At 58.0% G+C, this 25936-nt stretch overlaps 3 protein-coding genes across 4 annotated transcripts; 2 read left to right on the top strand and 1 right to left on the bottom strand.

The window, feature by feature from the left end:
* Positions 1–5288: 5288 nt before the first annotated feature.
* On the bottom strand, positions 5289–14321 carry PML (PML nuclear body scaffold). Its single transcript, XM_037394346.1, has 10 exons — positions 14222–14321; positions 13402–13502; positions 12046–12613; positions 11057–11634; positions 10565–10617; positions 9975–10055; positions 9669–9885; positions 8945–8997; positions 6170–6326; positions 5289–6081 (listed from the first exon to the last, which is right to left on the bottom strand). Exons 1-10 carry the CDS (start codon positions 14314–14316, stop codon positions 5507–5509), a joined length of 2478 nt encoding a protein of 825 aa, XP_037250243.1. The 5' UTR covers positions 14317–14321; the 3' UTR covers positions 5289–5506.
* A 380-nt stretch (positions 14322–14701) lies between these two features.
* Positions 14702–19779, top strand: STOML1 (stomatin like 1). Of its 2 annotated transcripts, none has more exons than XM_037394348.1 (7): positions 14702–14889; positions 15089–15195; positions 15340–15489; positions 15989–16192; positions 17009–17237; positions 17858–18073; positions 18774–19779. In XM_037394348.1, exons 1-7 carry the CDS (start codon positions 14724–14726, stop codon positions 18974–18976), a joined length of 1275 nt encoding a protein of 424 aa, XP_037250245.1. In that variant the 5' UTR covers positions 14702–14723; the 3' UTR covers positions 18977–19779. The 2 variants fall into 2 exon arrangements, with proteins under 2 accessions (XP_037250245.1, XP_037250246.1); XM_037394349.1 differs by having other exon boundaries at positions 17858–17997; positions 18774–19775.
* A 97-nt stretch (positions 19780–19876) lies between these two features.
* Positions 19877–25882, top strand: LOC119151030 (protein PML-like). The gene is made up of 4 exons (XM_037394347.1): positions 19877–20917; positions 21577–22046; positions 22991–23568; positions 24793–25882. Exons 1-4 carry the CDS (start codon positions 20615–20617, stop codon positions 25614–25616), a joined length of 2175 nt encoding a protein of 724 aa, XP_037250244.1. The 5' UTR covers positions 19877–20614; the 3' UTR covers positions 25617–25882.
* Positions 25883–25936: the final 54 nt, after the last annotated feature.

Genomic DNA, 25936 nt, shown 5'->3' with positions numbered 1-25936 from the left:
GCACGCTGCCCCCTCCCTCCTCACCACCCCTTTCCCATCCCACCACCCACCCACCGCCGCCGCTCGCCAGCCTGCGGCGGGGATAGAGCCGGCTGCTGCCCGGGGCGGGCGCGGCACCCCCCCACGCCCCCACAAATAAATAAATAAAAAAAAAAATTTATAACCCATAATAAACGCCCTCCCCGCAGAGCAACGAGTACAACTCACACGCACTTGGCAGAAACCATAATCCAGCCCCCCCGCTGTCCGCCTTCCCTCCAGGCCGCCTCCCCCGGTCCCCCCCACCCGGACGGGCTGGGATGCCGTCGGGGCAGCCACGGGACACGGCTACCCCCGTGTCCCGGGACACGGCGGGGCCGCAGCCCTTTGGGAAGCGCTTGTGGACGGGGAAACGGGGCTCGGGACCCAGCCCAGCCCTCCCGATAGCCCCTCCCCGGTGCTGCCGCCCCCCCTGCCCGGGAGATGCGGTATTTCTGCGGGCGATGCGCGGCGTGTGCCGCCCCCCAGCCCGTCCCGTCGCGGGTGGGTCCCTCCTGCAGGGCGCTGACTGAATGCAAAAGGCTTTTAAGCATTCGAGTGGAGGGTGAAGGAGATGCGGGGCGGTGGGGGGGAGGTGGGGACGGGGGGGGAGGGGCTCGGAGGGAGCACGGGGTCTCGTGGGGGTCCCCGAGACAGGACCATTCTCCCTCATCTTCCTCCTGAAGATTTCAGCCGCTTGGAAAGGCGCGGTAACTCCTCTCCGCAGTTTTTCCTCGACGTGGGTGTCTATTCTCCCGCCACACCCCCGGCCCTGCCCCTCGCCCCCCCCCCCCCCCCGAAAAACCCAAGAAATCATTGATTTTGTGAGGATCGATTCCTGCCGCCCGCCCCCCTCACCGCCCCCCGCATCCCTCCATCTCCGCCCCACTGGCGGCTGCGCCCGGGAGCGCTGCCGAGGGGGCCCGGGGCGGGCTCCGCACGGACTCGGGTGGGTCAGCCCGCTCCTCCCGGTGTCCCCGACCCGGCTCTGTCGCGACAGCCGGCGGCCCCGCCTAGAGCTGCGGCCCGGCCCTGCGGCTATTTTCCCTCCGTGGGGCCAGGGCACGTCCCGGGGGGTTCCGGGGGTGTGGAGCCCCGGGGGTCTCTGGGGGGTCTCGCCGCCTCCCTGCTTGCTAGCAGGCAGAGTAAAAGCCCGGTCACTTCTCCTTCGGGGCGGGGGAGCTCGGCTCCGCATCCCCGCCCCGAGGCCACGGGGATGGGCGTGCTCTTCCCAAGGACGAGGAGCGGGAGGGGTGGAGCGGACGGGGGCGGGTGATGGCTGGAGGGGCAGAGAGAGGAAGCTGCTTGACAGCAAAATGACAGGTTTGATCCTTGATGCCGGCTCCAGGCGCCTCCGCCCTCCCAGGACCACGTCCAAAGCCCCGCAGCCTGACACCTGGTGCCCGGAGACCACCTCAGCCAAAGTGGTTGGCATCAGACGTGCCTCAGTTTCCCTTCAACCCTGCAATCTGGTTGGTGGGTGGCTGACACCCCCGGGTTGGGCGAGGTGTTTGGGTGATGTGTGGCCACCAAAAATGCCTTGTTTCTATGCAAGCGAACCAACACTGTCAAGAGTCTTGCACTGTGACCACCTACTTTGCGGCTCTCCCCATGCTTCCTGGCACGGATTTGGCCCAGCCCAATTGACATCCCCCGAAACCCCCTGGGCATGGTTCAGGGAACTGTCCCAAGCAGATGGACAAGGGCACCTCACTTTGGGGAGCTACAGGGGTCTGCAGAGGGGTCAAGCAAGAGGGAGGCATCACTTCAAACCCAGCGTAGACCTCCACAGGGCGGTGCTTCCACATCTCCCTTCCTGCTGCAGTGGAGTTTGAACCACCATCATGCTCCCAGCATCTTCGGGGCTGAGCCATGACTCACTCCCTTCCCATCCCTGCGGCTGGCTGGTCACCCAAGTATGCCCTCACCCTTACTCTGATGCTCTTCCAAGCGCTAGCAGTTTGTAGCTTGGGGAATTACAGCACCAGACTTCGGGAGCTGTGTTTATAGGCATTTTTTTCCCCCTGTTTTGCTTGTTCTCTGAACACTCAGAGGATGTCAGCCTCTCGCGAGCCCCACAGCAGGGAATCCTGTGGTTGATGGGGCAGCACACTGGGCCTCAGCATCTCCAAGCAGGCCAGATATGTACCCACGCTGCTCACCCCTCTCTGCTGTGTGTCAGGTTCTTGCATGTCCCAGGCTCTCCGTGCTGCCGTGGGGCCACAGGACCATGGGTCAGCCCTTGCTGGTGTTGACTCATGGCTGGGACGTGGGGTGCAGAGCTCAGGTGGGAGGCACAGGGAGTGCAAACTTGCTTTGAGGAGCATAGAAGTAGGTTAAAATGCCACAAGGATGTGGCCAACATGGATAGGACGCTTGTTTTCTGGCTTGGCTGCTCTCCACTGCGCTACTCTGAGCTCTTCCCAAGATGCCTTCATTTATCATGCAAAAAGGAAGAAACTCAAGTGTCCTAGATATGGTGGTGGCATTTCAGGAGCATTGGAGGCAGCATGTTGTGCTAGAAATGGGTCAGGGGCTGAGGCACGTGTAACAGGATGGATGACACATCCCTTCTCGTGCTCCTGAGGGCCAGTCCCTAACCTAGACACTTGGGAGGGCATTGTAGCACGGAGCGGCATGGCATGGGTTACAGCATCCATCCACCTCCCCATTCATGCCTCCCCAGTGGACATGACATATGGGGATCATGCCACCATTTGTGCCTCAGTTTCCCACAGGATGAGCACAGGGAGTAATAACAGTTCTCTGTGGTGACCCTTCAATCCCTCAGATGAGAGCTCCAGGACAGTATGGTGAAGGATGGAGGCATGGATGGAAGGAGAGATGGATGGATAGATGGGTGGGTGGATGGATGGATGGAAAAATGCGTGGATAGATGCATGGATTGGTGGACAGTTGGATGGATGGATGGATGGATGGATGGATAGGTGGGTAGATAGATGGGTGGGCAGGTGAGTGGATGGATGTATAAGTTGGTGGGTGGGTGGATGGGTGGAAGAGCAGGGTCTGGAGCTGTCAGCCTCTCCTTCTCACACCACACCTGCCTCAGCCCCAGGCATCCTAAGTTTCAGCGTGCTCCTAAACATAAGACAAGCAGAAGCTGGGCTGGGGGCCAGGTCTGTAGCTGGCATTGACCGCTGCAGCTCTGGGGACATGTCTCCCGCTGGTGTAAATGAGGGAAGGCTTCCAGCTGGAGGAATCACTGGAACACCACTGTGGTCAATGAGGACTTGCTGATTGACACCATTAATCTCCAGTTGGTGTCTGAGGGAGGAGCCCTCCTCACCATGCTGGTTAGGGGCATCGCCTATTTAAGGAGAAGGCTGATCTCCTGGTTTGGGTTTTGGTGGTATCTTTATCTTCTAGCCCCAAGCCACCTCTACTAAGATCAGGTTCCAGCATGAGCCACCACCCTCAGAGCATCCTGGCTGCAGGACCTGACTGGCCAGAGATGATGTGGCTTCTCCTTCCATCCAGACAAGTCTTCCCTCACCTTTGCCTCGCCACTTCTCAAAATATACGAGTCCTGACCACCCCATCCTTGCTTTTGATGGTCCACAGGATGCAAACCTGTCTGGATGCTAGCAGTCTGATGTTTTTATTAGAAATGTAATCCAGGTAACCTTTGTCAGGCTCATTGGGGTGAATCCTTCTCTGTCTTGGACTTCTACCCACCCTGGCCAGCCAACCTGAGTGATCTCGCAGGGGATAATCAAATGCAGAGGAACCAGCCCTTTGGCTCTAATTAGTTTTGCATGATTGTTGAGGGAAGAAATCCATTTTCATAAACAGAAAGGATTTATGCTGCTCCTTCTTGCCTTTTTTTCCCTCCCCTGCTGAGTCCCAAAGCACTTTGCTCAGGGCTAGAAGGGAGTCATTTTATGAATGGTTTAGATTGAGCAATGCATTATTAATAACAGCCAATCAAGCAAGCAGCGTATTATATATCATTTCAGGAGATTCGCTTAATTCAGTGAAGTTATTTATTGCCCATAAAAAACCAGAGAGACTGATTCTTCCTTGTACCTCTGGCTTGGAGGGGGATTTTCATGGGTGTCTCTGGGTGGAAGGGAGGCCCAAGCAGGGCTGTAGCAGCCTGTGAGTGTGTAGAAGCTACCTGTTGGAGGTGGAAGGTGGTGGGACCTTTAGGAAGCCCTCACTCCACAGGGAAACCCCCACTGCAGCCCTTTCCTGTGGGGCTGGGGCTTGCTGGGTGCTGCTCTGCTCACCCTGCAGTGACAGCCCTGCTCTTGCTGGATGGATGAGCTTTACGGCAGCTCAGGGCACAGCAGCAGCTAATCTGGCTCCTGCAGCCCATTGACTTCGCTATTGTTTTACAAGACTTTGATGAGGCGGGTGACAGCAGACAGATGGGGTCTGCTCTCCTCCGGCTGTGCCCCTTGTAGAGGCTGCTCCCTGAACACAACCCTTGATCAGACACCAGAGAATCCCTAGGGTGAAGTGGCATTGTCTGGATCTGGTGACAAGCCCTGCGTGCCACCATGCAGTCGTAAGGGCTCCTTTGGGGTTGCTCCCTCTAAACTGCTGGGTCTGGCCTGATTCTCCCCTGGCCCGGGGAGGGCAACAGGCAGGGCAGGCAAGGGGAGGGCAGCAGGCAGGGGGAGGGCAGCCTCTCGCCCACCCCTGCCTCACTGGCCAAGCTCCAGCTCCAACAGCTCACAGCTGTGTCCAGGCACTGCTTGATCCGGGGGCAGGTGGCGGGGGCTCCCAGAAGGGGGGGGTCACGCTTCCTCCCTGTCTCCCCGCAGTTTCCAAGCCTGGCAGCTCCCACCGCCCAGTCTGGGAGACCCTCACCGCGTCCCTTTCCTGCCCGGCTTCACCCACGTCGAGCCACCCAGAGGACCTGTCCATCCCCGCCCCGTGTCCAATACAGCACCCCAGGCGCCCCGGTGATGGTCGCAGTGCCTCCCAGGTACCCGAGGGACCGCCGGTGGCTGCAGGGGTGCGTGTGCGGGCACAAGCAGCGGGGACCAGCCCTTGCACGCCCGGCGAGCGCGGCTGTGCAAAGAGGACACCTGGCGGTGTGTGTCCCTCACTGCCGTGTCACACAGCCCCGGCTGGGGCCACCGGGGGCCACCTCTGCCTCTCACCGGGGGCCAAATCCAGGCTGCGGGGGTTTGGGGAGGGGGGGCAAGGTACCTGCTGCTGCCCGGGCAGGGCGAACAGCGCTCCGAGCATCTCTCCTCCCACCTGACCGGGGAAAAAAAGGAGGGGTAGGGATGCCCCGATGAATTATGTTGGCCTGCGCTGTGTAATTTATTTTATAAAGATATTAATTTGGGTGATTTCTTCCCCCTAGAACTGACCCAGGGTCCTGAACCTTTTAAGCCCTGTGCTGGCAGCAGAGAGGGTCTGCGAGTCCTGTTTGGCACCACCACGAGCATCCCTGCATCCCTGGTGCGTTTGGCCTGAGACCTGGCCAGCTCAGCTCACCCCACAGTTGCGCTCACGCCTCTTCCAGCTCCCAGAGGATGAGGTTGCGCTGGGCCAGGATCTTGGCCGCCCTCCTGGTGAGCAGCTTCTCCCGCACCAGGGGCTGCAGGGTGGTGTAGCTCTGCAGGTTGCAGTGGGTGAACATCATCCCCACATCAGCGCAGGCAGGGAGCTCCAGGGCTCCCCAAAGCTCCTGCAAGGCCTTGGCTGTGGCCAGCGTGCTGTCCTTGTTGAGATGCTGCTGCAGGTGCCTTCTCATCAGGTTTTTCAGGTCATAGGAAGATGCCTTGGGCAGCTTTTCTTTGATCAAGGACAACATATCCACGTAACCACCCACTATGTGGCAGAATTCCACTTTCATGCCCGTGGCATCCAGGGCTTTAAAGAGAGCGGGCATCTCCAGTGCCCAGAAGTTATAGATGACGAGGATGGGCCTGGGGAGTGGGGAGAGGTACCAGAGGAGGTGTTGAATCCCCTCCTCCATGGTGACGCCCTGGGAAAGCAGCGTCAGCACCGACTCTGGCGTCTGAATCAGTGCCTTGAAGGTGTGCTCTCCATTTGCTGCTGCCACCTCCGTGATGTGGTGGGCTGCAGAGGGGAAAGGATCAAGCTGGAGTAAGTATCTGGGGGTGCCCCGCTCTGCCCTGCCCCCAGCCCCAGGAAAGGCAATGCTCACTTTTCTGGTCAAGCTTCAAGCTGAAGAACACTAAGGTGTTCAGCTCCGACCTGTCGTCCCAGGGGCTGGTGGGGCCAGTGTTGTGTTGGGGTGAGGTGCTGCTCCCAGACCATGTGGGACTGGAGGACTTCTTGATGTCCTTGAGCTTTCTGGAAGCCTGCAAGAGATTGGACAAGGGGGCCAAGTCCCCTCTGCTTGCTTGGACTTGGCTGGGAAGGCATGTGGAGCACCCTTGGGTGCACCATTGGCAATGGGTAAGGTCCTGGTTATGCACAATGTCATGAAACTCAGTGTCTGATGTCCTGGCACTGCCAGGATGGGTTGGGTGTGTGCTGTACCTCAGGACTGTGCTAGCCAAGGGGAGCCCTGTTGAGAGCCCAAAACCAGGGTCTGGACTAAGTGGGCAAGAGCAGAGCCCTGAATGAAGCTCATCCTAAGCAGGCGGGGGCCAGAGGGACACAACACGCAGGTCCTGGGACTTGTCCCTTTCTGCACATCTCATGTGGATGCAGCTCATGCAGGGACATAAACGTGGCTGAGCAACCTCACCATGTGAGATACTGCTAGATCTGAAGATCTGGTTGGTGTCTAGAGGAAAAGAGGACTAAATCAGGCCAGGAGGAGGTTCGGTGCCTCTCCAGGCTCAGCAGATCCAGTGCCTACAGTGGTGCTTCCCAAGGGTGAGTAAAAGCAGCCACACCAACCATCCCCTGCCTAGCCTCAGCAGGGGTGGGCATCCACAGCAAATAACTCCCTACGGGAAGAGCAGGACAGCAAAGTATTCAAGAGGCTCCCAAGCTGGGTTTCCTCCCTCCTTCACCCAGGGACACCCTGCAGTGATGGGGTGTCCACCTCCCTCTGCACCAGCACTTTGCATCTTCCCCTGCAGTCCAGAAGTGGCGGAAACATGGCTGGACCGATGTCTGCAGGCACTAAGCGCTCCTCAGCTCACGGGACATGGGGTTGCTTAAATGCCTATGGGCTTCCTCTGTCTGGGAAGGGACAGGAGAAGGATGGTACCAGTGGCGGAGTGGTGGCAGCGCCCTGTGTCCCCCTCTCCTGGTTGTGCCCAGAATGACCCATCTGGCCCGAAGGGAGTTAGATGAACCAAACTCAGCAACAAAATGTGATCACAGATGCTCTTGTTACCCAAACCAGCAACAAGCAAATTGAATTTCTATGCAAAAAGGTTTTATTGAAGGGTTAAGCAGAGGGAAAAGGTGTGGGATTTGAGGGGAAGAAATTAATCCGTGCAGAGACACACGCTTGTAGCACCGTGGTGGCCGTGGGCAATGGAACCGGGCAGAGCCAGATGCTGGCGATGCTCTTGTGGCTTCAGCTCAGTGTGCAGAGTGTGACAGTCCCCAGGTGACCCCACAAAGGTTCCTCCCCAGCACCAAAATCTCCTTTTAAATGTCTGAGCCTCTAGACAGGTGCTCAGCCCTTGCCCTCCACACCCTGAAGGCTGCAGCTTCCCTGGGCTGCATCCTGCCGCCTCATCCCACTTTTTTCTCACTCTGCTGATATTCCTTCACTGCCCACTGCCCCTTTTCCAGGCTTTAAGCCATTTTTTCCCAGTTCTCAAGGTTGCGCTTTCCTAGTGCCCAGCACCAGACTATCGATGAGATGTTTATACCCCTGGGACATCTAATTTTCCAGCCTACACCTTTGCTACACCCTTAAATCCACATCATACCAGGGGACACCCGATCCACACAGGGATTTCTCACAGCAAGCCGCTAACATCCCCAAAAGCTCCAGCCCTGGGATTTTTTGGCAGTAAGAGGGAGTGGGAACAGGGTTTCAGCCCCACAACTCTTTTTTTCCACCCCCCCTCTGTTACAGATTAATCAGAAAAGCAAAGAAAAACAGAAAAGGAAAAACTGAATAAGTCAGCAGCAGGTTGGGATTTAATCTGGGAACAGCTTTATTGAAGAGTAAGAAGAGCTTCTGCACTAGTTCATACAAAAAAAGGGGGCTGCTAACCCCTCATTAAGCCAGTGCTGGAAAACCAACTCCACCCAGCTCCCAAATCAGATGTGCTTGCCTCCCTTTCCAAAGAGATCCCCTGCCCTTGCTGGTGATGGAGGATCTCAGCAGGGGTTCCATGCCCTTGGTTCATCTAACCACCTCGGCCAGGGCCATTTGGTTGCAACACACCAGTTTGCAGCATCAGTGCCGTGAAATGTCATCGTAGGGAGCTTGGAAATGTCACTTGGGGGGTGCTCAGATGGTCCCTACCTGCCCTGGTGCCTCCCGGGAGCTTCTCAACCTGTGTAGGCACAGGATTGATGAGCTCCGCGAGCACAGATGCTCATTCAACTTGCAAACTTGATTTTTATATGAAAATTGATATTTTTTTTAAGCTGAGAACAGCCTTCCCAGTGAGATGGAAAGGAAGAGGCCATAAGGACCTACTCAAAAGGGTTGTCTTGGGTGATCAACTGGTGTGGAATCCCACCTCAGAGCAAATCAGATTTGGGTTTGCTGCCTGTGAGAGGGGACCCTGGCTGCTCCAGAACACCAGGTGATACCAGCAAAAGTCTTAGTCCAGGAGAACTAGATTTGGGATGGCCCAGATGCCCACCCACCTGGTAGCAACTGAAGGGGAAGAGAAAGCCATAAGCAAGTCTCTGGCTGATGCTGGGAAGGCAGAAGGCTCAGGTCTGAGCACAGCTGGAGAAAAGGGAAGGCATCCCAGAGACGATGGGGTGCAGCTGCCTCTTCTGCCTGCAGTGTGGCTCAGCAAGGAGGAAGGTCTGGCATTACACTCACCACCGTATCTTCCTCGCTGTCCTCTGAGCTGCAGATGATAATGCTGGTGTCTTCTGTGGAAGGAACAGGAGGGTGTTGAAGCTTCAAGACCGTGATTTTGGATCATGCCGGTCTTCCCATGGGAAGACTGATCTCATCTCCTGATTTTTGCAGCAGAGGACAAATGCTTCTACCAGGACCATGAACTACGCAGCCCTTGGTTACATCCCAAGGTGGGCGCAACCTCTCAACTGCTGTTTCACCCCATGGGCCCTGTACTAGCCCTTCCAGAAGATGCATTTCATCCTCCCTCCTGTTTGCAGAGCTGAGCTCAGGACATCTCATTGAGGGATGCTGCAGCAGGCTGGAGTGGGGCTGGGTGAACTCAGGGAAGAAAATGTGTTTTGTGAAAAATGGTAGTGTTTTCTGCTCCAGAATCCAGAGCTCCTGGAGCAGGTGGCAGGGGAGTCTCTCTGCACACTTACCCTGCTGCAGTTTTTTGGCTTGTTTTTTGGCTACCTTGGAGGAAGGGCATGGAGCTAGATGGAGCATCCACACCCACGCCTGAGCATTGCTCTCATTTTTACCCCCTGGCACCCAGCTCCCACCCTCTGCTTCTTCGACCCAGGGGAAGTTGGCCAAGGCTCTGAGTGCATGGGGGTGCCCAGAGGTTGGGAGAGATAGGGCATCCCATAAGTGTGGGGGGAAATGGGGTAATGAGGAGGGCCACGTCCCTGGTCCTCACCTGCATCATCAGCATGCCTGCTGGTGGCAGGGATGCTGCCACGGTTTTGGCTCGATGTAGAGGTGCTGGGCCCACTTCTGTCATCCCACTGGTGTGAACTGGGATCACTGGGGTCTGGCATGTTGTTGCACTCCAGCTTCAATAGCTTGGGTGAGATTGGGCTGCCCGTTCCCACACAATGTGACCTCCGCTTGGGCCATGTGGTGACAGGGGGAGCCTGGAGAGAAGAGAGTGCAGGGGATGTAAGGTGCTGGGGTGGCAACTCCTAGTCCCCAATGGCTCCTGCCTGGCTGGGGCAGTTCTTACCGGGTTTGTAAGTGTCTCCTCAAGGTTGATGGTGAAGGTGGGTAAGACAGTCTGGTTCTGAGGCTGCACCAGCTCCTCTTCCTGCAGACAGAGTGCGGACCAGCGTTAGGGTGAATGTTGAGACCACCGACCTCTCTGCAGGGCTGGGGTGTCCCCCAGCAGCAGGCAGAGCCAGTGGAGGGGGGCAGAAACATGCTCAGCAGGGGGGAAACTGAGATACATCCTAGCCCTGTGGCTTGGCTCAGTGTTTGTGCTTAAGCTGAGGGTGTTTGGCAGTGCTACAGCCAGGGGAGGCTACAATTTTCCCTGCTGAAATTGAGGGATGGAGCAGCAGGCTCAGAGAAGCGGGATGGGGTAGAAGCACACTTGCGTGGTGGAAAATGATGTCTACAAAGCATGTTCTCTGCCCAGGCAGAAACATCCCTGCAGGCATGTTGTTGATGAAGAAATGGGAGTGATGGGTTGGGGAGGGGAAGGCAGACCCTTGAGAAAGGTTTGCAAAGGTCAGAGGAGGGGGGGATCCACATTTCAGCTGATGCAGGAGCCCTCCCTGCATGGCAGTGCACCAGGACAAAAGATGGATATCTCACCAGGTTGTTCTCCTGGGCCACCTCAACCACAGGGACAGATGGAGAGATAGTGCCTGCAATGGAGAGAACAGGGTTGCAATTCTGAATCAGAGGCTCCAGAGCTCCCACCCAGTCCCAGCAGACGCTGAGCTGGGAAAAACCTGCTCAGCAGGTGCATCAAGGAAGGGGCAGCTCTGGTCTCCTTTCCCTTTCCCAGTCCTTTGGGGTGGGATGACCCAAGGAGTTTAAGATCTCTGGGACCCAGAAGTCAGCATCACCAGAGCCTGTCAGAATTGTGGGAGACCAAAAAGGAACTCTGGCCATATAAGCAAAGGAGCAAATGCTCGCCCCAGTGGAAATAAGCACTTTACAAGAGTGAGTCTTGGCTCACCTTGCTGGAGGGAGATGGCTCTAAACCCTGCACGACCCAGAGCTGGGCGATGGCTTTCTGAGCTGGTCCAACTCCTGACTGCCTGTGGGATGGGTGGATCCATCCCCCTGGCAAGTCCTCACCTGGGTGCCCTGTGACACGCTCCACCAGCGCCTGCAGCCTGGCTTTGCACTCGCTCAAGTCCCTGGGCTGTGCTCGGTCCCCAGCCGCTGGCAGCTGCAGTCGCTGCAGCTCCTCCAGCGAGCCCTTGATGAAGGGCTGCATGTCCATCACCTCCTGCTCCGTGGCATAGAGCCTCATCTTCTCCACCAGCTGCTCGCCTGCCTCCATCCGCTGCAGCACCCCCTCCACGCGCTGCAGCTCCCTCATCAGCTCCCGCCGGCCCTGCTCCTGCCGCGCCTCCACCAGCCCCAGCAGCTCCTCTTCCTCCCGTCGGATCAGCCGCACCAGCTGCTCCACGCGCTGCTGGATCAGCTCCCGCATCTCCCGCTCTGCCTCCTCCAGCCGGGCGGCCTCATCCTGCAGCGCCACGTAGGTGGCCTCAAAGCCACTTCTCTTCTGCCTCAGCTCCTGGCTGATGGTGCCCAGCTCCTCCTGCCTGCGCTGGGTCTCACTGCGGATGTCGCAGAAGGAGGCATGCTGGCTGTCCAGCAGCGCGCAGATGCAGCACAGCGCCTTCTCACACGTCTTGCAGTAGATGCTGGAAGGAAATGGGAGCATCCTTCAAAGCTGGTACATGAGCAGAGGGAGAAAAGCATTTCCACTGTGCTGGGCATGATTCTCCCTCCCCAGGTGACAGCAGAGGAGTTTAACATGAGAGGAAACTGAGGCATGGGACAGGAAAGGGCTTTGCCTCATGTCACCAGCTGCGGGTGTGGGTATGAAGCTGGGTGTTCAACCTACCTTTGCTCCCTTCCCTCCTCCTGGGGACCTGCCAGCCCCTATCATACTCTGCTCCTGGCCAGGATCTCACTGGGATTGCAATGGTCGCTCTCCAAAGGCAGGTGATAAAACCCCCTTGTCTCTGCCTTCCTGGCAGAGTTGGTCCTGGAGCAGCAGCCCCAGAGCCCTTGGTGCAGGATGGGATCCAGGGACAAGGCACCACTCTCACCTGGAGATGTAGCCCTGGTCAGCGTGACTGGGATTGGAGCACAAGAGGTTGCAGGACTTTCTGGTGTCTTCCAGGAACTGATGGGCTGACTCAGCACAAAGCTCCTCCACCCTCCTGGCCTTGTGGCTCCTCTTCTTGAAGAACCACTGGTGGTCATCAAAGCACTTGGTGCAGAGGAACTCCTCACACTCACAGCACCACACCACCGCTGCTTCCCCCCGGCACCGGCTGCAACTCGGGCCACTGCTGTTACTCATCTTCTTGTAGATGCTGAGCCTGGCCTGCAGGTTGGTGAAGAGCAGGTTGTCCATGTCGGGGATGCCGCTGGCCTGCGGGATGGCCGTGCAGCACTTGGGGCACTGCCCGATGGGCTTGTTCTCACTCAGGCAACCGAGGCAAAAGGTGTGGAGGCAGGTGAGGAGCTTGAGGTTGGGCGATTCCTGCTGGCAGCCCTCGCAGAGGATGAACTGGAAGTCGTCCTCCACCTTGGAAGGGTGGGCTGGAGGGGAGCACGGGGGTGTACCCGGCTGCGGTTCAATCTCCGTGGGGGCAGTGGCACCGTCTCCATCTAGGTGGGATGTGGGAGAAAGACCCCATTGGAGCACATGAAAAAGAGGAGGATGGCAAGCTCAGTTTCCTCCGTGGGGGCCATGTAGGCCACCCCTGGGCAGTCCGCTTCACCCACGAGTCCAAAGGGAAGCGATAAGTGAGCCACAGGGTGGGTGACTGGCTCCTCACCCTCCCTCCTGCTGAGGGCAGATGGGTGGCAGCACCCCGGCAAGGAAAAGCATTCTCTTCCGGGGATTCTCTGCTGGCTGCAAAGGGTTGTGCTCCCTCCTGCCCTCAGTGTGGGACCCTTGGAGGCTCACGTCCCCCCTCCCAAAACTCTTTCCCTTTGGGGGATTTTGGATTTCAGAGCTGGAGGATGAGAGGGCGATGACACAAAGCTGCAAAGCGACGTTTCCTTCACTTTGCTGTCAGTTCCCTCCCCTGCCCCGAGAGCAGGGGAGGGCAAAGGGGGGGGCCTGGCGACGGTCCCCCCGGGCTCCTGCAAAACCTCCCGGGCAGCACCAGGATGCTGGCACCAGCCACCAGTCCCCAGAGGTGCCCCCTCCCCATCCCTCGCCCCCTCAGACCTCCCCCAGCCCAGCAGCACGGGCAGGAGGTCCCCGAATAAAGCAGGGGACCCTCCGCCTTACTCCTCCCCACACCCATGCGATGGGTTTGCACCCTAAAAAGTAACACCCCCCACCCAAACAGGCAATCCCCGCGGCTCCCTTTCGGGGGAGGCAGGGCCAGACTTTGCCCCCCTCCCCGTCCCGCCTCTCCCTCCCGAAAGGCGGCGACCCCCGTTACCTGCCGGAGGTCCGGGGCTGGGCGGCCGGGGGGCGGCGGGGCTGTCGGGCATGCGAGCGGCGTGGCCGCGCGGCACTCCACGCAGCTTTCGTTTCTCCAGCCTGACAAAGGGAGGAAGAGGAGGAGCTGGCGGGAAGAGGTGGGGAAGGCAGGGGGGTTCCCACTCCCTTCCCTGCCTTCCCTCTGCCCTGGGGCAGGGGAGGAAACTTCGCCGGGAGGGGGCACGCAGGCACCGGGGGGCGCTTGGCTTGGCACCGGGGATGCAGGCACCGGCGGCGGGGATGCTGGTACTGGGGGGATGCTGGTACAGGGGGGATACAGGTACCAGGGGGATGCAGGTACCGGGGAGATGCAGGTACCAGGGGGATGCTGGTACAGGGGGGATGCTGGTGCCAGGGTAGGGGGGGAAAGGTGGCAAAGCTCTGCTTCAGCTGCTAGATAGGACCCCCGAGCTGTGCTAGGGTGCATGTCTGGGTGCTGGCTCGGCTGCAAGGGCAGCTGCTGTGTCTGGGGCAGGGTCTCAGGCCCTCGCTTCAGCCAAGGGGGCTTTAAAACTGCCCTCTTGCCAACCCCCATCCCCTACAGTGCTGCTCTGGGCTGCTCTTTGCGCTCCACTACCCTTTGCATGCCAGTGAGAGGGAGTGGGAGGGTTTTGGCACGGTAAGAAGGCCATGCTGGAGCAGGAATTGCTGGGAAAAATACCTCTCCTGCTGCCCTGTGGGGCTGGGTACCCTCTGGAGCCCCCCAAGGTGAATGTGCAATGGAGGATGCCATGCCTGGCAGAGCAGTTCCTGGGCAAGGCCTCTCTAGGAAAACTCACCCAGCCGTGGGCCGTGAACCATGAGCCGTTTTGTTTCGTCCCTGTGCCGTCAGCAGCCACATGACAAGCGGACCAGGAAGCACAAGTGGCTGCATCCTTCCCCGCCAGCATCCTCGCTGCGTCTCCGGTCCCCACGGCCACAGGGCTGGTGGTGGGGACACCCCAGGGGTATCTCCCAGCTCCAGGGGGCTGCGAAGCAGAGGGCAGCTACGGGGCTGCAGCTTTTGTCTCCCAGCTCAGAGGGTTGCTGGGAGGATATGAAGACCCCAGCCCCCCAGCCTGGGTGAGACCCCCGCAAGGAACCCCCCCGAAGGATTGGATTTCTTCTAGCAAGCATCCTTTGTGATCCAGTGGCACATCAGGACAGGGAGGTTTGTGGGCAGCTGGGCAGGGACGTTGGATCAGGGCAGGGACAGGCAGAAGCCGTGCTGGGCACAGAGGTGGCTGAAATGGCAGCGGGAAGGTGGCCTTAGAGGGCTCTGAACACCGGGAGCAGGACCCCATGCAAGGCACCAGCACCATGTTCAGTCGGTCAGGATACCAGGCCCTTCCCTTGGGAGACTTTGACCGCTTCCAGCAGTCCAGCATCGGGCTCTATGGTGCCCAAAAGGGCTTCTTCTCCTTCGGATCCAAGGAAGACTCTCTGGGACCGGCCAGGAATACCACAGGTGAGTCCCAGCCTTAGAGGGGAGTTGCTGCCTTCCTCCCTTTTGCCACTGTTGCTGTAGGTGCCGTGCTGGCTGGGTGCCCCCCATGCTGTTGTCTTCCCTGGGATACAGGGTACATGGGGGGAGAGGCTTGGATGGGGGTTCACGGGCAGGGCAGGGGGTTTTGGAGCAGGTACATCCCTCTTTCATCCCCTTGCAGACACCTCCCAGGGCTGGCTGTCCTGGATCTGCCATGGGATTATCACATCCTTGGTCTTCTTGCTGATGGTTGTCACCTTCCCCATCTCAGGATGGTTTGCCTTGAAGGTAAGGGAAGAAAGCAGGTGAGAAGGGGGATGACAGCCCATCCTCCATGGCAGGGACTGTTCCCAGCTCCCCTTGCTGGCATAGCTCCTGGCACTACAGGATCCAGGGTTTTGCTTCTGCCCTGGTCTGAACTTCCCGTTCCAGATCGTGCCCACCTACGAGCGAATGATCATCTTCCGCCTGGGCCGCATCCGGGCGCCACAGGGACCCGGCGTGGTCCTGCTGCTGCCCTTCATCGATCACTGGCAGCGAGTGGATCTGAGGACGAGGGCCTTCAATGTGCCCCCCTGCAAGGTGAGCTGGCTTGGGCCTCAGGGCAGGATGGAGAGGCATCCCTGAAATACCCAGAGCAGGTGGATTTTGGGATGGTTTGACCCTTGGTGCTGTGCAGGGACCCAACTTTCAGTTCCTCCGTCATCACGGCGAGGTGAGGGGAGTTGTAACTGGTGCTGGGAAGCCAGAGTCCTCACCTGCCTGAGCTGAAAAGCTCCTCTGGACTTTGCACACCTTGCTCAATGGGTGTTCCTGGCTGGAGACCTCTCAAAAACATCAATCCCTATCCTTCCCAGATGTCATTCAATAACAGCCCTGTGCTAGAAACTGTCCTCACCATTCAGTCTAGTTTAATCTAATTATTTGGGTTGGTTTTGTTCCTAATAACCCTCTTAATAAAGAGATCTAGGGCTGGTTGCCAGCTGGGAAAGAAGTGAATGCTTTTGCTCCCAGGCTCTAAGCAGAAGGGTTGGGCCATGGGGTAGAGAGAGGAAGAGATCGTGACTCCCCTCTGCCTCAGCTGACCTCCAAGGATGGGGCAGTCATCTCCATGGGTGCCGACGTCCAATTCCGGGTGTGGGACCCCGTGTTGTCTGTCATGATGGTGAAGGACCTCATCGCAGCCACCCGGATGATGGCACAGAACGCCATGACCAAGACCTTGGTAAAGAAGAGCCTCCGTGAGATCCAGGTGGAGAAGCTGAGGATCGGGGAGCAGTTGCTGGTGAGGACTGCCCCAGCCCTGTGCAGAACCCCCTTAGGTCCCTCGAACCCTTGGGGTCTTGGTGTGGAAGTAACAGTAAGGGAAAGATGGAGCTGCTGAAAGTCCATCTGACCATGGACCTGGCTAGGGAAGGGAGCTGGGAAAATGTGGTGGTTAGCGAGGAGCAGATACCTTCAGCCTGTGGATCTCTGGAGCTTATCTCTAAGGACTTTGGCCACACAGAAAAGCCCATGTGTTGTTAGCACATTTGACCTCCATATCTCCACCAGGAAAATGACTGGGGGGGGGCTGCAAACTGGAAAAGGCTTTTGGGGAGAAAAGCAGGACAGGTCAGTGGCAGAGAGGGGATAAGTAATACCCACGGTCGATGCGGGCCAGGCCAAGATCTTGTGGGTTGAATGCCTACAAAAGATGATGTAAAAAGAGGCTGGAGGGATATACTGGTATGTCCAGCATGGTTTGGAGGCCAGCCATGCTGCCCGGTGGAGCACCACACCAGGCCATGTTGCTCAGGGGGGAGAAAGGAAGGAGGCCAGCCTGGGAGAGAGCCATGGAAAGGGGAACAAGACAGACCTGTCCTCCCTGTCCCGACCTCCTCCAGGCTGGGAGAGCAAGTAGAGGAGCAGGGTTGAATGTGAGCGTGGAGGAGGTGGACTGCTGAGCCTGGTCCAACACTCCACATCTAAAGCTGGTGGGTAGCAGAAGTGTAAGCTCTGGGATGCCCACGGTTGGGGGTGCTATGGTGGGTGGTCACCATAGCCATACCCAACTCTGCCTGGGCTGCTAACGCCTCTCCCTTTCTTCTCGGCTCTGCAGCTGGAGATTAACAACATGACCAAGTCCTGGGGCCTAGAGGTGGACCGGGTGGAGCTGAGCATGGAGGCTGTGCTGCAGCCACCCCGGGAGAACCTGGTGGGCCCTCTGGCCACCATGCCACCCGTGCCTGGGCTGGAGGGGCTGGATGGCACCATTCAGCAGCTGGCTGCCCATCTCTTCAGCAGCACCCTGGCTCTGGCAGGCAGTGGGACCAATGCTCCAGAGGCAGGTAACAAATCCAGGGCCACTGCTGGGCGATGTCCATCACGCCTGATGACCTTTTTGTGCACTGGCTGTTTGACAGAGGAGTCAAAGTCTGGGAGATATCACAGTCCTATGAGCACAGCACAAATAGTCTGGCAGGGGGGAGGAGAGAGGACCGCTTTGGGCACAGATCCATACAGCACATGGCACAACACAACCTTTCTAACAAGACACCAGTGGTGGGATGGGGGAGGGTGGGACCCGATCTGCAGGAGCCTGGGCTCAAGACCAGCTCAGATCTCAGCATTTCCATCAGTCAAACCCAAGCCTGAGCTTGCTGAGAGAGTCACACCTGAGGAGAACACGGATCTTTTCCCAGAAACCCTGAACAGTTTGTGCTCCGCTATTTCTTTCAGGGTTAATCTTCCAACCCCCAGTAGCAGGGGGAGAGTAACCCATGGCAGGCAGAGGAGCAGGTGTAGGAACTGGCAAAATCAGTTGTCCTCTTCTGGCTTAGCTGGAAACTTGCTGGATGAGTGGGTTTTTTTGCTCTGGAGACCTTTTCTGGTGGGTCCATGCAGACCAGCAAAGCTCACCACCCGAAGGTGTCTCCTCAACCCACTTCTGTCCCGTTGTGCCCTGCAGATAGTGTGGAGACAGTGAATGAGGTGGAGCCTCCCACCGCTCCCCTCCTCACGACCCCGAGCAGTGCCTGGAGGAAGCCCAGTGCAGATGAGCTGTTCTCAGCAGTGGAGCCTGTCCTCTCTGAGGCCCTGGTCAACCAGGTGGGAGCATCCTACCAGGTCAACATCATCCTGCCCAGCGGCGCCCAGAGCACCTACTTCATAGACCTCTCCTCAGGTCACCACTCTTTGGGGTTGTTGTGTTGGAGGTGGGAGGGTGTTTTGTGCATGTGTCCCCTTTGCATGCTGTGAACCCCACCGGGCTTGGTGGTAGCTGGTCCCAATCCAAGCCCATCTGGCAGCTCCATGAAAGGCACCCCCCAGAGTCCATCAGCTGAGCACTGAACTTTGGTGTCCATGGCCTTGAGTCTGTGCTCCCTGGAAGTCCGAAGTATAACTTGGTTTGGGTTAAACCCATGAATTTTCCTTCAGAGAGTGTTGATAGAAAATTGGCAGCCAGGTCTGCTCATGGCTGGCCAAGTGGGATGGCTCAGCGACCTTAGGGTTTGTTGGCTCTCACATGCCACCAGCCCAAGGGGGTAGTGATGGAGGGACATGCATGGGCAGTGCCTTGGGCCACTGCTATGCTGGAAGATGTTCCCCCATCCCCCTCATGGTTGCTGATGGTTTTCTTGGTGGCCATGGCAAAAGTACAGGGCTTGGAGGTGGACCACTGTAACAGGGCATTGGCAGAGCAATACAAAGGAAATTTATCTCCTTAAGGAGTAAGGACCCCTGTCCCCACAATCCCCCTGCCAGGCCCTTACTGTCATCTGGCCCAACTCAATCCTTATGAAATGGTGGGGGGAAGTGCTGACAGGCAAGGCTGGGTCGTGAAGCACCCTGTTTCTCCCTCTCCCACCCATTGTGTCCTATAGGCAGCGGGTGGGCTGGCCGCAGCATGCCTGAGGGCAGCCCCGACGTCATTCTGGAGGTGGCAGAGAAAGACCTGCAGGACCTCTTCTTAGGTGACCTGCGCCCCTTGAGTGCCTACATGAGCGGGAGGCTGCAGGTGAAAGGTGACCTGCATCTGGCCCTGAAGCTGGAGGAGCTCGTCAAGGCGATGAAGCAGCGTAGATAGAGCATGCGTGTGGTTGTGTGTCTGTGTGCATGTGTCTTTGTAGGTGTGCGAAGGCGGGGGTACACATAGAGGTGTTGTGCAGTGGGGGCCTTGCCCTGCTGGACCTCCTGCTGCCCTCCCTGTGGAGGCTGCAGGAACTGGGTGAAGACCTGAGCAGGGAAACTGAGGCTGAGCTCCGTTGCCTGTCCTTGTCCTTGGCTTTACCTCCCCTGCCCATCCTTCTCTTATGATGTTACGGGATGGGAACCAGTTGGTACCCCAGCATGTGCCAGTTTGCTCTCAGGCCCCATGGCCAGTGTGCCACCAGGGCACGGGGCGATGTCCTGATGCCCTGACAACAGGCTGCATGGCCAGGCATCTCAGACTGGAAGGGACATGAGCTGAGCAGAATGGATAGAGAAGAGCATGGGGACACTGTGTCCAAGGACGGTAGTCATGGGCTGGGGTGGGCAGCCAAAGCGGGGCACGAGGGCTGGCTGGACCAGGCTGGGATGCCACCAGCGGGCTGGAGTTGGGGTCCAGCATGGCACTGATAATGGGATACTGGCACTTATAGGGAAGGAGCAGAGATGGCATTTTGGGGAACGACCTGTCTGGAGGTACCTGAGCCTTCCCGACACATTGGTTTGTAATAAGTGATTGCGCTTATTTGTGCTTCAAAGTGCTTTTGCATGCGTGCTGTGAGGTCTGTCCACGGGGGTGTGTGGACTGTATATAGCCATATATAGATATTTATTTATTTTGTAAGCTTCCTTTCTATCAACTTTTGATGGACAATAAACCTGGTCTGCAGCCTTGGGCAAGATGAGCTGATGACTTATGCAGGCAGCCGGGGCTGCACCCCTCGGTGCCTCAGTTTCTCCAAGGGACCCTAGGGTGCTGTGTAAAGAGGCCATGTGCTGGTCAGGGCATGGGAGCTGCTGCCAGTCAAGGAGGCTGTGTGGTGGGACTCCATCTCACCATACGGTCGTGACGAACACATGAAGTCCTGCGGTGGCGAGGAAGCGTTGCCAGGATGCGGCATGGCTTCTCCAGGGATGCTCAGCTCCCCAACAGCACCCAGCACCCCAAGGGTTAAAAGGTCTTGGAGCTCCAAGCAGCTTTACCAGCCCCCAGGATGTTTTGCTGGGACAAGCCCACTGGTCTTGCTGGCCTAGCAAGGGGCAAGGGGGAGGCAGGGGCAAGGAGAACTGAAATGTCTCCAGAATTGAAGTGTTTGGAATTGAAATATTTCACGGGTGAAATCAGGCCAAGCCTGGGGCTGGGTGCCACCAGCCTAGGCTAAGCTTTAGAGATCCTACAGGGATGAAAAGCCCCGAGGAGAGGTGGCAGTAGTGCCCCACCGTGCCCTCTCCCTTTGGGGATGCCGGGCTAGGGGAACCCCAAGTGCTCCTGGTGGTTCCCGTTCATGGTGGTCCCCATGGTGCAGGGGGTACCGATGCCCTGCAGGAAGGAGGGAAGGAGGGCCAGATACAGCCCCCCCAGGACAAAGAGGGATGTGGAGAGCGTCTCCAAGGCGGGGGATGGTCCCTGAAGCCCCCCCTCCCAGAAGGGTGCAGACGGATAGGGTGGTCGCAGCAGCAGAGACCCCTTGCACAGCCCCCCCGGAGCCGGGCAGGGCACTGCGCCCTGCAATACATGTCCTGGGAGATGCTCTTCCTTGGGGAAATGCCTTTGGTGTTTTTTTTGGGGGGGGAGGGGGCTGTTCTTGGGGTCTCCTCCCAGTTTCCTCGCTGCTGGATGGCCGGGAGGAGCTGGGGGTGTAACCGGGGCTGGGAGCGGGCTCTGCGCAGCGCGCCCCCCCCCCCCCCCCCCGAAGGAGGAGTCAACGGCAGCACCGAAGAAACCGAAAGTGCCGGCGGCAGCGCGGGCAGGGGGGCTCGAGGGGGGTCCGTGGGGCCCTGCCCTGCCCGCCCCGCCATGGCCGGCAGCGGCTCCCGGGTGAGCGCTGGGGGGTGCGGGCGGTGGGCTCCGGCCCTGGGAGGGGGGGTCCGGGCCACCAGGAAGTCCCCGGTCCCAAGGCGTGGCCCTTTTTTTTTTGGGGGGGGGGGGGCGCGATGGGATTAAGAGTTTTGGGGTGTTCCCCACCTCCTCGGGTTGGTGGGTGGCAGGGAGAGGAGAGATGGTCCCCAATGCAGCCACCCCACCCCAAGCCCTGCAAAAGCACAGATACAGGAGGGAGGAAGGCTGGAGGCCAGAGGGATGGGCTGAGCGAGGGGGGGGGCGGCGCATGGCTGGGTCATGGCCCCCACCCTGCCAGGCTGTCATCCTGGGGTCTTTAGAAGCTTCCTCCGTGCCCCATCCTCTGCGCTGCCCCCTGCAGCCCTCCCTAGCCCCATAGCCAGGGGACCGTCTGTTCCCTCTTTGCTAGAAAGGGATACGCTCAGCAGGGCCCCATCTGTCCTACCTGACCACCGTCCCACCTGACCACGCTGCACGGGCCATAGCTGCCCTGCTTACGGGGCCTGAGTATCACTGGTGGGAACTGGTTGCTCCAAGTAGGGTTTGCAGGTCACCTCCCCCTCCAAGATGTCATTTCAGAAGCTCTTAAAAACACACCCCAGCACTCATTCCTCTTCCTCTGTTCCTCCCTCCACAAGCTCCTAGAGGATGACTTCCAGTTCATCTTCTGCGAGGGCTGCCAGCAGGAATCGCCCAGCCTCAAGCTCCTCACCTGCCTCCACACCTTTTGCCTCAGTTGCCTGAGCAAAAACAAGCCTGTCAGGCAGTGCCCCAAGTGCTGCATGGCCATCCCGCAGGCCAGCGTCATGGACAACCTGCTCTTCACCAACCTGCAGGCCAGGCTCAAGGTCTACAAGAAGATCATGGATGGAGCTGACTTCTTCTGCAACAACTGCAAGAGAGCCGGTGAGTTCTGGTGCTCCGAGTGCCAGGAGTTTCTCTGCACCCAGTGCTTTGAGGCCCACCAGCACTACCTGAAGAGGGAAAGCCATGAAGCCAAGAGGGTGATTGACATCAGGGCAGGGTCTGCTAAGGACTTCCTCAAGGCTGCCAGGAAGACTGGTAACTTGTCCTGCTCCAACCCGACCCACAAGAACCAGACTGTAAGGTAGGTCTAAGGAGGTCTGTCTCCAATGCGTGTGGTTTCTTGTCACAAATATCTTTGTCCTCGTTCATGATGGTACTGAACAGCATGTTCTCCACTGCCCTGATTGGCACCATGTCATGCAGAAGATGGGTGGGAAGTAGTGACTGGTGGGCTCTAGGGCATGGAGGGAGGGTTTGGATGAAGCCAGGTTTGAGGTGATGACAGGAGAGGGTAGAACGAGGGAGAGGAGTGCATGGAGTTCTCCTTGCTGGGGTAAGGAGGGTGAGGTTGATGGAGCTTAGCAAGAAGAAGACCTTGCTGTGATAGGCAGCAGAGTGTTTTGCTGATGGTACTAGACCATCTTGGAGAGGATTTGGGGAATAACATGGGTGCAATGCAGGACAAGATTTAACTGGGTAAGTCCAAGAAAGAGGGGAAGAGGCAACATCATCCATGGAGGCCAGCACTGCTGCTAGCCACGATGGCCCAGATGCAACCCCTCCCTGGTTGTCCCTGATGTTCCTGGCCCACCACTTGCCAGGGCTACCAAGACTTACATGAGAGATGATGTTCTCCACTCCCCACTTGTTATATTCTTGCCTTAGGCATCTTATGGAGATAAGGTACTCTTTGGTCTTATGTTTTTATACATAACCCCAAGAGGCGCTCATAGAAGGGCAGAGAGCTCATTTCTTCACTGCCCGTGTGGTACATGGAGAAGTGTCTACCATAACATTTGCACAGTCACGACAGTGACTTTCACCAGCCCAGCAGATGAGCAGAAACCCCATGGAGACAGTGAACCAATGTGTTTTTTTGCAGTTGGGAGAGTATAAAACCAAATGCCCGTCCCAAACTTGGTGGTGACTTAAATTCAATGAATGAACTAATTTGCAATTTGATAAATGAATGAATTGCAAAGTGCATGGTCTAAATTACCGCTTTACTTGTGCTTGGCCTTACAGCATCTACTGCAAGAAGTGCTGCAAGCCTATGTGCTGCATCTGCGCGCTGCTGGACAGCCAGCATGCCTCCTTCTGCGACATCCGCAGTGAGACCCAGCGCAGGCAGGAGGAGCTGGGCACCATCAGCCAGGAGCTGAGGCAGAAGAGAAGTGGCTTTGAGGCCACCTACGTGGCGCTGCAGGATGAGGCCGCCCGGCTGGAGGAGGCAGAGCGGGAGATGCGGGAGCTGATCCAGCAGCGCGTGGAGCAGCTGGTGCGGCTGATCCGACGGGAGGAAGAGGAGCTGCTGGGGCTGGTGGAGGCGCGGCAGGAGCAGGGCCGGCGGGAGCTGATGAGGGAGCTGCAGCGCGTGGAGGGGGTGCTGCAGCGGATGGAGGCAGGCGAGCAGCTGGTGGAGAAGATGAGGCTCTATGCCACGGAGCAGGAGGTGATGGACATGCAGCCCTTCATCAAGGGCTCGCTGGAGGAGCTGCAGCGACTGCAGCTGCCAGCGGCTGGGGACCGAGCACAGCCCAGGAACCTCGCTGAGTGCAGAGCCAGGCTGCAGGCGCTGGTGGAGCGTGTCACGGGGCACCCAGGTGAGGAGGCACTTTGCCAGGTGGGCTGGGGAAGGGGGGACTGAAAAGAGAGTTGAAGGTTATATCCCTGGTTAGACCATGTTCTCCACGAGGTTGAGGTCTCCTTCCACATGGTGACTTGATGGACCTGTGCCTCCAGCATTTGCTCATGTGGTGAGCACACTCCAACCTCCCCCAAGGATGGCTGGGTGTTGCTGTGTCCATCATTCCCAAAGCAATGCTTGTCTCATGCCCTTGTGGGGTACAGCGGTCCCCCAAACGCAGTGGTGCTGGGAGGGAACATGGTGAATCACTTGGGATGGAGCCATGCCATGGGTTGAAAGACAAAGGAGGTGAGTGGCACCTGGAGATGGGGTGCGTGGATCAGGGGCTTGCTGAGGCTGGTGTTCACAAGGAGGAAGCAGGTGGAAGGGTTGGATCAACCACACATCCTCTCTGAGAAATGTTTGTGTGGGTGACATGTGCCGGTCCCTCAGGGGTCATAACCATCCTCCAGGCCTTAGTGTCCTGCCACTCACTGACCACTTCTGCTCCTCACATCTCTAGCCAGTTTGTCTTTGCTCAGCGCCTTTGTCCACAACCGCCTGGGGCAATTCCCCTTTCTGGTTGTTGATTACCGCCTTGGGACTTGGGACGGCTACCCAACCAGGAAGGTGAGACGTTCCCCCAGAGCACTTCCCCCAGAGCACTCCCCGACAGCGATGGCAAGAGGTCCATGACCACTGCTAGGTTTGCCCAGGTCTTCTCCCAGCTCTTCAGCAGAAGCACTGTGGTGGAGATGGTGGTGGTTTGGCAATGGTGAAGGCCTTGGCATCTGTGCTGCGTGCAGGGACAGGTTTGGTCAGAAGGTGGTAGTGTCCTTCCAGAAAATAGGGGAGGGGGGGAAGAAATGGGAGGAAGAGGCTTTATGGGGTCTTCTGCTCCGTCCCCCTGCTGCTCTGTTCAGATCTGGGCTATGACCAGTGTTCTCCTTGGCCCTATGTGGCCATCCACCACTGAGCTCCCCAGGGCAAGCTCATGGGCTATGGATGATCCATAGAAGAGCCCAAGGGGTAGGGGTGATGCCCTGGATGGAGCTTGGGGTTTCCTGGAGAGGAGCTGCCTCCCACCCCACACCTTCCATCTCCATCACATGGTAAGTATTGTCCCTCCATCTCCCCTCTCCACCGCACCAAGGCTGGGAGGACCCTCTGAGCCCTGATTCTTCCCTTCTGTTTCCTTCAGCCCCCCTCCCCACAACAGGTACCTCTGCTCCCCAGCATGACTCCCCATCTGAGGATGAGATCACCCTGATCCATGACCTTGAGCCTCCCAGGGAGCAGTGCCAACCACATGGAGGTCTCCCTATGGGGCTGCCTGCCCACCGCCAGCCCTGTGTCCCTGCGTCAGACCCATCTGGTGGCAGAGGAGACATGTGTCCAGGCCAGGAAGGGGATATGCCCCTCACCCAACCCACTCCTCCAGCCCTTCTGATGCAGAGGGATGAAGAAGCAGAGGAAGACTCGGGATCAGCCCACGGCAGCACTGTGTCTCTTCTCAGGAGCATTCAGGACTCTCTGGCCTCCCTGCAGGAAGGTTTTGGTGGCTGGGCCAGGTCCAACATGCAGCAGGTGGACAAGTTCCTGAAGATCAGCGATCGCCTCCTGCAATCTCAGCACAAGGCAAACAAGCACCTGGTGTCCATGACCCAGGAGGTCCAAGCCATGTCCCACTCCCTGGCCACCATTGCCTCTGCTGTGGGACCCTTGCTGCAGCCCACGGCCAGCACATGGGACCCCCCTACCACAGATGACTGGCCATCGCTGCCCTCCAACATGATGGAGTTATTCCCTCCCAGCACTCTGCAGAAGCATGAACTGCTGGTCCCAGCAGCTGCCACGGCCCCTTCCCCCAGCAGACCCCCTTCTGCTTCCCCCCCTGCCAGCCCAACACACTCAAAGACCCCCAGCCCAGCCTCCAAGGGAGAATGCCCCAAATCAAGGCACCCCACCAGGGGCAAGCGTGGTGGGAAGCCCAGCACCAGACTTCAGAAGCAGAGGAAGAAGTGAGGGTCTGCAAACCAGAACATTTGCCTGGACTGCAGCCACTTGGAAACCCCTTTAAAGGTCCCAGTGGAGGACTTGCAGGGTGATTCAGCTGGGTCAGCCTGCCCCAGTCCACTCCTTCTGGGGACCATGGAGGAGACAACCTGCTGCTGCATCATCCCAGGAAGGGATGGACTACCCACCATGAGGACCATTTTGCCCCAGGTCTAATAATTCTAATAATTTGTAAGAATAATGATTATGTATAATACCTAATAGCTTTAATATTATCACTGATAATGATTATTCTATTAATTATTTTACTGCCAGTCATTTCAGCACCA

Source organism: Falco rusticolus, chromosome 7, assembly GCF_015220075.1.
Source record: "Falco rusticolus isolate bFalRus1 chromosome 7, bFalRus1.pri, whole genome shotgun sequence".
Taxonomy (NCBI): domain Eukaryota; kingdom Metazoa; phylum Chordata; class Aves; order Falconiformes; family Falconidae; genus Falco; species Falco rusticolus.
Note: the sequence above shows the minus strand (reverse complement) of the source record. Positions and strands in the feature narration are given on the sequence as shown.